The sequence below is a fragment of the Balearica regulorum genome, chromosome 5 (assembly GCF_011004875.1).
Source record: "Balearica regulorum gibbericeps isolate bBalReg1 chromosome 5, bBalReg1.pri, whole genome shotgun sequence".
Classification (NCBI taxonomy): Eukaryota; Metazoa; Chordata; class Aves; order Gruiformes; family Gruidae; genus Balearica; species Balearica regulorum.
This window is the reverse complement of record NC_046188.1, coordinates 42,287,370-42,300,821: the sequence shown is the minus strand read 5'-3', so window position 1 is coordinate 42,300,821 and position 13,452 is coordinate 42,287,370. Positions and strand designations below refer to the sequence as shown.

At 45.5% G+C, this 13,452-nt stretch overlaps 1 protein-coding gene across 2 annotated transcripts in view; it reads left to right on the top strand.

Annotated features, from left to right (window-relative positions):
• Positions 1-3,058: 3,058 nt before the first annotated feature.
• Positions 3,059-13,452, top strand: part of ITPKA (inositol-trisphosphate 3-kinase A) — a 40,506-nt gene continuing 30,112 nt past the window's right edge. The window contains exon 1 of one of the 2 annotated variants that reach the window (XM_075754454.1): positions 3,059-3,416. In XM_075754454.1, coding sequence (XP_075610569.1) covers positions 3,099-3,416 — 318 coding nt within the window. In that variant the 5' untranslated portion in view covers positions 3,059-3,098. Of the gene's footprint in view, positions 3,417-3,611; positions 4,363-13,452 lie in introns of those variants that run through there. The other variant, XM_075754453.1, reaches the window with a different exon arrangement.

The following is a 13,452-nucleotide window of genomic DNA, read 5'->3' as shown; positions in this document are numbered from 1 at the left end:
ATCTGTTGCACCTGAGACATGCAAATCACAAGTCCCAATTACTTTTCAGGTCTTCTTAGGTCACGCTCCAGTTGGAATTGAAGGACGTGGTGTTTCTCAGCTGTCACGCTCTAAGCCTTCTGAGAAGTCTCATGTGGGCAATGAAGTATTTTGTATGTGCTAAGCAGGCCACGTTAAACCCAAGGCTCCCCTCTACATCATATTTAAACTGTTGTCTACATGAAATCCTTCATATCTGTTAGAAGTGTCCATACCATCTTCTTTGCCTTTGGATTGTTAAAGCTTAGAAACCCTACGGGAATGCAAACTGAAAGGAAGTAAAAATAAGCAATATGCTAATGATAACAATGTTTAGAAAGTGATTTCATGGGAATGAAATAGTCTTCCCCCCCCCCCCCCAGTACAAATAAAGGCAGAAAGTTCTTTTTGTAGCAGGAGTGTGTGAAATGTGAAACCCCTGCAGTGAGAAGTAATACTGATCAAATCAGAATGACTGCGATAAACACGACTCTTTACCCCTGCAGGTGGGAACGTGATCTGTGATCTAGTGGTTGCAGTAGCAGAGAGCAAATCTGAGGTGCCTGTTTCTGCCCCTGATTCACCACGCGTCTGTAGTCAACTCATGTACTGTCTGTACATCAGTTTACCCATCTGCAAAATAGGGACACGCATATCTGTATCTTATCAGATCTGGCTCTTGCCAAGCGTCATTAATGAATGCTGACAGCCCTTTGCTGTCAGGAATGAAGGATTTCACAAGTGGAAAGTACAAGTCATTACCACTTCACCACGATGCCAGCACCACTCCTTTTGTTGAAACAGTTGTGCACTTACAAGCTAACGTGGCAATACTCAACTGACTGAAGAGTCTCTTTATTCTCCTGGTAGTGCTGAAAGACTTTGAGTTAAATCTTACACAAACTTTGGAGATCAGTAGCTGTCATGTTATAAAAGCAGTCAACTAAATCTATCCAATCTTATCTGACTAATCACCACTAATCGATATTATTCAAATGACATTTTTCTATTTTTATGCATGTATTAATTTATTGAAATCAAATGTATTGTATGTATTTTGTTTCTATCTTCATTAGTTGAAATTAAAACCTTTAAAATTATATTTTATAACTGAACTGTTAACTAATCTTAGCCCTCTGTGAGGCGAGTTGGTGGGCTCAGAACTCTTGCTAAGGTTAAGGTTTCCTAAATAAGGTTTCCTAATCACAGACCACACATAATCCTGTAATTGCAGAATCAGCAGACAGAGCAACGGCTAAAAGTGGCTGGAAACCAAAACGCCCTTTCGCATGCAGCAGGGCTCCCTGAAGGGTTCTGGTTTGGCATGTGAAAGCTCACACTTAACCTCTCTCCTGTCAATAAACTCTCTTTCTGTCTTGCTTGTCTACAGACAGAAGCTGCCACAGCTATTTAAATTAGTTAAATGGGTCCAACCTGTGTGTGTGCGATCTTGGATGCCCGTTTAAAACTGGCCTCTGCATTTTCTGCTCTACCTATAAATTTATCACTATGAGTCTTCTTATAAAACCATCAATTATAAAATCATGCTTTTGATTAAACTGTTATGACTTTAGGCCTAATACATACCTAAAGTCATAACAGTTTAATCATGCTTTTGATTAAACTGTTATGACTTTAGGTATGTATTAGGCCTAATCAGTCTTCGTGCTTTGAGACTGCCTTTCTGCACTATAAAATTTGAAACTAAGTACAAAGTTAACAAGAAAAGCAACGACTCTGTATCTTCTTTCAGAAAGAACTTAAACCCGTTCCAGTCTACCATGAAGGAAAAAACACCTACAGACACTTCTGGTTTTCTCTCTGTCTGTTGGTGAAAAGCTACACTGCCAACCATTTTCTCTGGCACTTTACTACTAGTGTTTCTACATAATTAGGGGGTAGCTGTTATCACCACATGCACCTTGGCAGATCCCATAACTGCTTCTACGCAAAGAACTAAATCCACAACAGGACTTGGCCATTTAAGCTGAGAATTCAGATTGTCCAAATTCCTGGCTAGGCACCACCTAATTCTAGAAAAAGCATTTGAAGACGCTTGAATTTTTCCTTATGAAGTTCCCCAGCTGCCTTCTTGTCTGCTGCCGGGCATTTGCAAGCTGTGGGCTTTGTGAGCAGCCATGGCAGTTGCCTCAGGAGAAGACATCTCATGTGGTGCCTGTTGAAACAGACTTTTCCAAAGACTACCTGCAAGATCAGGCTGTTACATAGTCAACCGCAACCAAATAGTCCAAACGAATCAGGACAGGTTAACAAATTATTTATAGTATCACAGGACCCAGGAGTCCCAGCCACGGCCTGGGCTGTGTTGCATTAGGTGTCGAGGGAGCACAGCCCCTGTTGCAAGGAGCTTGCAGCTCGAGTACCAGGCAAGAGACAACAGATGGCGAGAGACAGATGGGGGAGTACAAGGAAACAATGAGATAAATGAGCAAAAACTAAGTTGAAGACTTTAGCATTTGGTTCCAAAATTATTAATTGTACTAATCATCTCAGCTGATGTAACACTACGGTAGGACGCCTTTCCTGTTCCAAAGATCTTAATAGCTACAATTACAACACATGCTGCAGCCCAGCACGGGTTACATTTTAGGTAAAAAGTGGGAGTTAAGCAGGGAAGAAATACCAGGGTGGAGGGGTTTATTTGCTGACATTCAGTCGGGAAAGGGGGCTGGGGTATTTCAGCAACCTGGGGCTTGAGGCAACCTGAATAAGCACAGCTCAGTAGGCAAAGCGCTGACTGATGGAAAATTCAGGCTTTCCAGGAGGAGAGCTCTGCCCTGCAGCCTCTGTCACACGCAGGCCAGCCTGTTCGCAAACCGCCGGAGGATGTTACACTCGAGACGTGAAACCTGACCAGCGCGGTCTGTGGGAAGCTCCTGTGCTCCAGCGGCACCGAGCACGGCCCACGCAGAGAGGAAGGCACACCATCAGCTGTTGCACCACGCAGTTTGGCGGGGCTGACTCACTAAATGGGTCACTCACGCACAACGACCCGGTCCCTACGTGTTGGTGACAACTCAGTCACCTCCGAGGTCCCGCGGGGATGCCGAGGTCCCGCGATGGCAGCCATCGCACCGAGGCCAGGCGGCGCCATGGGGCCCGGGGCGTGCGCCGAGGGGCAGCGCCCACCGGGGGACACACAGGGACCTCAAACCGCCGGGGGCGGGCCTGAGGGGATCGAAATCCGGGGAGAGCGTCAAAGCCGCCCCCGTCGCTGGGAGAGGGCTCGGCCGGGCCGGGCCGGGCCGCCCCTCCGGACCGCGGGCGGCCGGGACGAGCCCGCGCTGCGCAGCCGCCGTGCCCGGGGAGCCGTTACCCGGCGGGGCGCGGCGAGCGCGAAGCAGCGGCCGTTGGAGCGGGCGGCGGTGTGCGCAGAGGTAAGGCGGGAGGCGCCCCGCCGGGACACCCCGAGGCGCCCGCCGCTCCCCGGGGACCACCTCAGGGAAAGCGAAACCAAAAGGGAGGGGGAGGAGGAGGAGGAGGAGGAGGAGGCGGCGGCGGCGGCGAAGGCGACGGCGGGGAAGGGGCGGGCAGGGGCTCCCCGCGGCGCTGCGCGGCTCGCTCCTCCCCTCAGCGCCGAGGCGGAGCGGGGCGGTGGCGGCGGGGAGCGAGCGAGCGAGCGGGCGGGCTCAGCGCGCCCCCATGGCCCTGGCGCCGGGTCAGCGGGCAGGGTAGCCGGCTCCGGCTGTCGCCGCGGGTGAGTCAGAGCTGCCCAAGGAAGCAAGGCGGGCTGGACATGAACCTCGCCGCCGGGCTCCGAGCAGCGGCTGGAGACTGAGCCACAAAGAAGTTTCCCCGGCGGCGGCGCGGCGCTCCCCCATGCACGCCCCCGGCCGTCGGCCCTGGGACGCTGCCCGGCAGGCGCCCGGCGCTGACCCCGCCATGGAGCCCCGCGCGGGGCTGCACAGCAGCCCGGACCTCAGCCTGGCCAAGCGGCTGAGCGTGGTGGAGCTCCGCTCCCTTTTCGAGGCTCGCTGCGCCGCCGTCGCTGCCGCCGCCGCCCGGCAGCTGCCCGACCCGGCCAAGAGGGGCTGCCGGCCCCCCAACGGGGTGCTGCCGCCCGTCATCCCTCGGCTCACCGTCACCGCCGAGGAGAGCGAGGAGGCGCAGGGCAGCCCCCAGGCGAAGCCGCTGCATCCGGAGAGCGGCTGGCTGAGGACGGACAGCTCGCTGCACCTGCAGTCCCGCAGGCTTTCCACCTCCTCGCTCTCCTCCACGGGCTCCTCGTCCCTCCTGGAGGACTCGGAGGACGACGTGCTGAGCGACACGGAGGGCAGGAGCCAGGGCATCGTGCACCTGGAGCACGGCGAGGACACCAACCAGGTAGGGGAACGCGGAGGGGGGGGACGACGCGGTTCGCCCGGGGCGCGCTGTCCCCCTCCCCGGGCCGGCGCCTCCTGCTGGCGGCCGGCGCTGTCCGGGGCACGGCCAGGCGGGTCTGCTGGGTGCCCCCGGGTGCCTCGAGGTTACCAGGCGCTCCCGTTTGGAGTGAGATTTCCGTGACCCAACTCCACGCAAACTCCGGAAGACTCCTGTCTTGGGGCCAGCAGCAGTGCGATACGCTATACAGGTTGCTGCGCCTGTTTGAATAAACGCTGCTGCATGTTGGCTCCTCTAAAACCCGACCAGGTGTGCGCTGTTTCTTTTCCGCTGTGAAATTGTGCTTGATGTCCCAAGAATATGGGGGGGGGAGCGTTTTTTCATCATAAGTGGGTTGGTTTTTTTGTTTTGGGTTTTTTTTGTGGGTTTTTTTTTTTTTCAATCTCCTTTATCAGATCTTCAAAATAAAATTTTTCCAGGCATTTACCAGCAGGTATTTTTTGTCTCTTCCAATCCTGGAGTCTGTGGTTGTCAATTTTTGAGATGCTTCTTGCTGTGAGCATGACAGGAGATGGGGAGGAGCTTGGAATGGGTAGAATGCATGCTTTTGTCCATTCTGGCAGTAACACATTCTTCTCAGTAAATCCCCTCTGTAATTTGGCAGCTTTCATCCATGAAGTGCACTTTTAAAGGCATATAGTTAGTTGCTATTTTATGTTCTTTAATACGTATTTGTCTGACTCCTTATAATATGGTTCTTGAGGCTTTGTAACTGAAATATGTTGCTTTAGTGAATTGCCCCTCCTACCTTTATTGAGACCACAACTTAAATTGTTGTTCTACTGCCAGCTCATTGGCACCGAATTGTTTCCAAGCAGAACATATGTTTTGAAAAAAATGTATAAGCAAGCAGTAATGCAACTTGTAGGTGATACCTCCAGCTGGACTTTTCTCATGGTAATTGTGGGTTTACTACTTTAGAGGACACATAGTACAGGAGCTAAAATGCTGTGCGCAATATTGGTTTTGTTTGCATCAACTTGTGGCCTGGTTTTCAAAAAAAAAAAAAAAAAAGGTTTGTACTTTGTCATATTGCCTATCAAGAAACTGATAATAATACTACTTAATCCGTACTTTTGATCCTGAGATAGAATCTGGTGTGTGGGAAACAATTACTACTGTATTGTTGTTTGGCTTTCTTTTCTAAAATACATGCTATGCTAGTGGGGATTTTGTGAAAGTAGCAGAAGAATAGAAATTAAAGGTGGAAAAGGGCTTACTGGATCATTTGACTCAATATCCCTGCTGTTGCAGTGGGCTGTATGCGTGGTTAATAGGGAACAAAAATTTAGTGATAGCACTTTAGCAATACAGAGAACTTTGAGATGGCATCGTGACATCTGGTTAATTTGTCTGTGAATATAGGTTGAAGCAAAAACTATTCTTCAGGCAATAAGTCATGCTGCCTTTAAGGTTTTGCTTCTGCATCTCTGAAGTCATTGGTGTTGTATGCAATATTGAGTCTTTAAATCATTCATTAGAACGGTATGCCTTAGATATGTGCGTGTCATAATGCGTGTGTCTAAAACGTACAGCGTAAGTGGATGTGAGTGGTAATACTTTCTTTTAAATTATATGAAGTTTGTAGGTACTGCAAAATTGGAAAAGGCTTTAGTCACCTCTTAATGACAGGAGAAGAAAATTTTAAAAGTGAAGGTCTTTAACAATGATTTATAGAAAAACTAAAAATAGCTGTATTATAAGTATTTTAAACCCTGATAGAATGCCCTATTCATTTGGGTGCATGGGAAATTAACCTCAATATTATGAGAATTCAGTTTTTGGAAAAAGTTTTTGCAGGTTCCCCAAGTTTAGTGTGGCTGCAGCATTTTTTTAATACCTCATGGGTAAAGTAAATTCACTCAAATGGAAAATACTTTGTGTTTTTAATGGCTGAGTTACTTTTCCATACCTGCAGTGTAGGGGAAGATGGGGCAAACTGCCCACCCAGAGCCTGGGTTCTGACTGATGTTCTTTATCTCGTCACTTCTGTGGCAAGTTGGTAAACCATAGCTGGGACTGGTACCTAGGACTCTAAAACAGCAGAACTAAGCATCATCAATGTTATGACGCTGCCTAATAAATTAAATGGGCCAAATCTTTTATCTGCTTAATGCATGCTCGTGTACTTCATCCCTACTTTCCTTGCTGCATTACCCACCGAGAGCTCGAATCCTGGGAATCTGCTGTTTTCCTTGCGGTCAGGCACGCTGCCCTTCATCTCAGGTAGCTGCACTGTGGGCTTGTTGATATCTGCAGGTGACCAGGACAGGCTTGTTCTTGTGTTTGGTGTCTTTTGCTACAGGACAATGCTGTGATACTAGCAATCCCTACGCTCAGCTGTCTGGTCTTTACAGACACTTTTTTCAGGGAAGCAGTGAGTACATAGCATGCCCAAGTAGAAGTTTCTGCTATGAACCTCTGCGGGTTCAGCTTTACAGGATGTGTCCTTTCTACTAATTAATCTTGAGGCAGGTTGAATAAGAGTGTTTTAGAACAGAAAGCTTTGGGTTCAAGGCAGGCACGTACATGTGAAAATAGCTAGAAATTTTAGGATAACTCGAGGAATGGTTTTATATTTTGAAGATTCTATTTAGAGGTAAATTGGCACAGTTTGCTTGTATTTATTGTTTTTAGTGTATGTATTTTAATAGATGAAGGCTTGGTCTCAGAGTGGAACACAAAGGATAGAGACTTTTCTGAAGGAAACTGAAATCAGAAGCAGGCCAAACTTGGTGTTCCCCAATTCATGGGAAATTGTGACATTTTAAAATTTCCCTTGTATTGGAATTTCCTTAGACTTTGGAAATGTTAGAAATTAATTTGGAGCCTAGCACCTTATGAGCAAGCTCAGACCACTGCTGGACTGTTAAGCCTACTAGACTCCCCAGTGCCAAGAGGGACCTTGGAAACTTGCCCAGGTCTTTAACTGTGGGAGTAGAAGTTCTGATAATATTCCTGTTATCAGGGCTTCAAGGCTTCCATCTGCAGACCCAGGAACTTGAGACCTAAGCTGAAGAAGGCCCTCCCAGGCCTCTCAGCTGGAGGCCTCTCTACTACTGACCTGGAAACCAAAACTCAGTTAGGTCTTTGAAATACTGTGGGCTCTCAAGCTGTCTGTGCAGGCCCGTGTGAGAGACTGGAAACTCTGGAGCCCTTGTTCTGGAGTTATTGGGCCTTAAATCCTGGGATGGTAAGCCCGGGAGCACTGTTCCCAACTGTGCCCCTTGGAGGATGGTTTCTCCCTGGCAGCTTGTGAGGCGAACAGAGAGTTCTCCGAGAGGATGAGTGATTCAGTTAACTGTTTCGCAGAGCATTCTGGGTCGGATAAATTGGCACATCATGACAACGTTAAATTTTTGTTTCTTATTAAGCGCAGTACGTGGGCATGTCCCTGGAGCCTTAGGGCCCTTGTTGGGGGGAGTGAATACCTTGGGACTGGTGGCTGACGATTACAGACAGTTCCAGCCTGGCTCAGCAGGGACAAAACACTCTTCACATCGACGCAGGCCCACCTTTGAGAAGCTCAGTGGGTAGGTGTTCCAGTTCCTTGGCACAAGTTCTGCGTTTCATTTTGCAGTAATTAACAGAGGCTTTGGAAACTAGACTGCCCTGGCTTTCCTGAAGGAAGACCCCTCCAGCAATGAAGAGTTGGAAGTGTGAGAGAAGCCTGTTCTTTTGCTATCCTGTTAGCTGAACTTGTGGTTCTGTGAAAACCAATTGCGCATAGCTGTGTTAATGTAATTTGCATAACACCGTAGCTGGAGCTTCACAAATCTTGGCAGTTAAGTTAAAAATTATTGGTTATTTTTTAAATAGCCAATTGACAGAATAGATTTTACCCTATGACAACAGTTAACATTCCTGCATTCCCTTGCATTTAAATGGGAAGTGTGCTCCTCTACCCTTGTTTCATGCCATCTGGTAAGTGTATGTACACACTTGAATCTTGGAGTGAAAGCACCAGTGGTCCATTTATAGTAATGGAGAGAGTGCAAGAGTTATATATTTTTGTCTTCATTCTGTGAGTGAGCAATTTTAAGAAATACGTAAATCTGGTTAGCACCTTCTTTGTTGGGACAGTGATTTTAAAAAGTGGTTTTCACAGGGAATAAACACTATGATAATGTACAGCAGCCTCTTGTCCTCTTTATAGGAGAATGTTATTTACTAGATAGAAACATGCCAAATAAATCTACTCGTTCTCATAACTGTGACCTGTCATTCCAAATTCCTAGATCTGTAACCATGAGAACAGCTGACAGCTTGCTAGAGAAAAAGCAGTTCAGTTCTTGCTTGCAATGATACCAGTCCAGAAACTTTGGGGGATAGCTGTTAGTGAAGCTTATTTGGTTTCACTGGTCTTCTCACCATTATTTTTCATGATACCAAGCACCTTAAAATGGACAAACATATAGAGGGGGACACATACAGACCAAAAGTTTCAACTACTTTGGCTCAGGGGTGGGTTACATAAGCTAATGCAGTAGAATAGAATTGTTATTTTTAAATGAAGAATGGGAGCAAGGGGATGACATACGTAAGACTGTTAATGGGTTTTTAGCCTACTTTCCAAAGGAAAGAAAGCTTGTGTAATCATTCTATCAATTCCATTTTAACAACTTCAGTAATTTCAGCCAAATTTGGCAGTGGGATAGACATTTCAAAGTTTCTTCAAGAGCTCTTTAAAGTTCCACAAAGATCAGCCTCTGGGTGGAGGCGGGGAAACCAAAATAAGTGCATGCCTTTTCTTCTCAGGCAGAGAAGGTGCAAGTTCAACGGTTGTCTTCTGTTTCACTTGTTAACTAGCAAATTGGCATGTGCGTACTGACTAGTCGATCAGTGCTTACATGCTTGAGCCAGCCACAGCAGGTAGTGTCTCTTGTCCTGAGGGTAATTAGGAGAAAGTATGGGAGGGAACATACAGTGCTGTGGGCTGGTGAGGTTAGGGAATGTGGAATGCACTGGTTGAGGGACAGGAGAAGAAGGTGAGGAAATTGTGGGGATGCGGAAATGTGAGAGGGATTGGAGGGGTTTTGGCACAAGCTTTATAGAGGACAGTGACAAGTTGTAGTTATTCTGATAAGGGTGCAGGGCGGTAGATAGCAGTCAAATAGAAACCAGGCTTCATTAGTTTGCTGCTCATGGAACAACTACTTTTAATGGAATACATTTCATAGTTCTAAAAAAAAAAAAAAGCCGATTTATAACAACAGTCCTGTATACTGAAATCTCTCTATTGTATACTGAACAAATATGAGGTGAACAGCAGTAGATTATGTTCCACATTTCCACGTTGCACAGTTATTGGGCCAAAACTCTGAACTGGGAGCCTTCTCTCAGTGTGAGGATGGTTTCTTCTCCACTGTACGCTCAAGTGGTGGAGCATATTGAAACATCAGCAGTATCAGTTCTAGTGGTGACTGTTTATTAGTAATGTGGATTCTTGTCTAGTAGGAAATGAGTTAGCTCTTATCAAATCAGTTGAGAGACAGGGAATTAAATGTCTTATCAGTTAAGAGTTTCTGATCCTGCGTATATCTGGCATTATGACTTAGAGTTTACAAGATTCTTCTCTTTTGAATCAACTTCCCTCTGATATGACAGTTTTCACTTTTCATATGTTAAAAGACATCTTGTTGCTTGGGTGTACAGTTTAAAATTCTAAGAGCTCTATTATAATTTTTTTCTTACAGATCTATTGGATTAGGTATTTAGTTAAAGTGAATCAGTTTGATTAAATGCTCACAATATGATGCAATTTAATACAGCTAATATTTCTGGAAGCTGAGAATGCATATTGTATTTATGTGGTAGATAGCTGTTTTGTTTATCAGGGACTGAGAGAAGAACTAAGGATCTTCATACAGCATTTTGTGGTGATTATTTATAAAATGGGATGTCAGAAAAGGTAATATCCTTGCACATCTGGGAAGGAAAAAGTGATTTTGTCTTATATACAGCATTAGTAGAGTCACTGTCTGTCTGTCTTCTACCTTTTCTGTCAGTGTAGTTTTTGCAGAGAAAGGGGGCTGAGGCAGAAAGAATTGGCTTGTCAGTCCATGTTAATTTGGATCTTGCATAGCGTAGGTTTAGATTGCATTTTTAAGTGCTCTTCTCAATCTGCTTTACCAACAGAGCTTCCTTGAAAAAGCTCACAAGTTGGGCAAGATGGCATTGTCTGTCCATAGCATACCTGGGGAAAAAGATCATTAAAAAACCCCCAAACTGGTGTTAGTCTCCATCAGCTCATTCTGAGTGAAAGCAGAGGGAAGGGGGAGAGGCTATCTTTTCATCTGGTGTCACACTAGCAAACACATTGGTATATTGTTTCCAGTGCTTAACTGATTCATTCCTGTCAGTAACGGAGAATGCTTTCTGGGTAACATAGCCAGCAGCATTTGGGTAGGTTTTTGTATTGATAAATGCTGAGCTTCCCACAGGGGATGAAATTTTCCTTTCCATTCCAAAGGATGTAAGAGTGAGACTGATGCTATAGAAACCTACCCTGAACCCTTCACACCTGGCTACTATTGCCTGTTACCAAACCTTCTATTCCTTGGCAAGCTCAGGGAGAAGTTAGCCAAAGACCAATTGGCAGCTCATTTGAAGCAGTATCATAGACCTGGCACGATCCAGATTTAGAGCTTGGGACAGAATCTCCAAGCCAGTTGGAGAATATAGCAAACATGACACAGACACTGCTTTGTGGGAGCTTGGCATTAACCCAGAATCCAGGAACACTCCTTATCTACAGTGGCACAAGTAAGGTGGCACAGTGAATGCAAACTCTTTAAACTGTTTACTCCAGCCCATGGATATCACCTTTATTTTACTCACATTCAACTTCAATCTGCTGTTCTTCATCAGCCTTCTGACCTCATCCATACCTGAGCCATGTTGGTAATAGAGATGTGGTTACAGGTGATAAAGAATTGGTATAGATACATGTTATGACTGCGTGTAATTGGCACTGAAATGTGTATGATTTATCAGTCCACCAAATGATTACCTGTTCAACAGGAAGCTGGGATGTCGCAGAATTGTGTGGCAATGGCACAGTTCACTTGTGATATATCTAAGGAGAATGCAAATTGCTGTAGTCTTCATACAACTTTCATATGATAAGGGTAATATCTCTTGGTAAATTACATTGAACACTGCATAGAAAGAGAATGCATTTGTTTTCCAGTCATGGTAGGAAATCATCGTTCACTGTCAATGTAACTGATTCTATCCCGTGGTCTCTACCACATCCTGACATAAAATGATCCAGTCTTAGCTATAGCAGTCTTCACTACTCTGAGCTGCTACAGAGAACACAGCTTGCTTTTTGTCTCAGCTTTTTCAAGCACCTCCATAAAGCTGAGAACACTGCAGTGGTTCTTCTTAGTGATGTTCGCTGTGGACAGCATGTCATTTCTGTGCTCTACTTTCTTTGCTTCCTATGGTGGAGTGGTGAACCTAATGTAAGTTTCTACTTCTCACCTTTGAGGTGCTGGTGCTCCTTAAAGTCTGTATGTAGTGCACAGCGGGGATTGATGGAGCTCAGCTGTGAAGGGTGTGTTGAGCCAACACACTCTTCAGACACAGGTGAGCTTGGGGAGATTCAGCTCTGCATGAGGCAGCTGCGACCGAGGTTTGCTGGATACAAGAGGGCCATCTCCCACTGGGCCTGAAGAGCCTCTCCAAGTACAGCACTCCTTTGAGTGCCTTCTTTAGCATGGACATGTCAAATGGGCCAGACAGCTCTAGTGCACTGTGCAGCACACGGTTTGTAAAGGAAGGGAGGACGAAACACCATTGCCATGTGTCAGCGCCTTCCGCTACTGGGGCATGTTCAGATGCTCTGAAATTGCCACGTCTGCTGAAATCTTCAAAGATCCCCTGAGCATGCAGCATAGGTAGTGGTCTTCTGTTGTGCTTTCAAATAACCACTCTTATAGGCAGACACACTGCAACAGGAAGCAGCAGGATTCTAATGCAGGCTAGTCAAGAGCAAAACTTTGGAGACAAGGGAGGTAAGAGGGTTGTGATAGGTACAGGATACATACAGGCAAATAGAAGGGGACTGACTGAGACTGGTTGGGAATGTTATTGGAAATGTGATGTGAAGACTAGACAGAAGATCAAAACTTAATGAGCAAGCAGACTATTGCTTTAAAAAACAAGGAAAATACATTCTCCAAAAAACCCCCAACCCCACATCAGAAAAATGTGAAAACTATATTAAGAAATCATCATTCAGTCAAGCATTGAAAATACAAGAAATAAAAGAACTAAAGTGACTGCAGTGCGGGTATGTTAATATTCTGCGGTCTTTAATTACGAGCAGGCATAGTACTTGATGCACAGAATGCATGACTATCAACTAATAAGCAGCTGTTTTATTTTTGATTAACTCAAAGGACAAGTTACAGTTCCATAGTGACTGATGCCACGTGTTGCAGGACCTCTGTTTCTTCATAGATAGGTATGCAACAAATCAGGCAGATCGCAGGACGAGAAAGACTGACTTCCCAATTTAACACTGCTGAATGCTGATGTGGAGAACTGCTTGCCTTTCACGGTGTGCCTAGGAGACACTAGGCAAGTTCTTTATGCAAGCTTTCACCATGGCCACTGACTGTATTTTTCTCATTCCCCTACTGACGGACTTGAGAATATGGGTCTTACTAGCAGAAATGTTGAACGTTCGTACCTGTAACTGAAGCTGCAGGGAGCTGTTTGACAACACTGTTCTACAGTACTGTATAACACTAGGTATTAGGAAAAGCAAAAGTTGACACCTCAGATTGGGCTTTCCAAATTAGTGGTTAATTTTCATATTAACATATCTTGAGTATTTTCCCTATAAGATATGAATAAAACAGTTTGCGTAACAGAGATTGTGAAAATAAATTTATTAAAGTTTGGAAGGCACTCTACTACTGCGGTGATGGCTGTCTTAAAACTACCACACAAAACTGAGTAACTATGTTTACAGTAGATTTCCAGTAAGTGAAGTAAAAATGGAAAAGCCAATGAAAACAA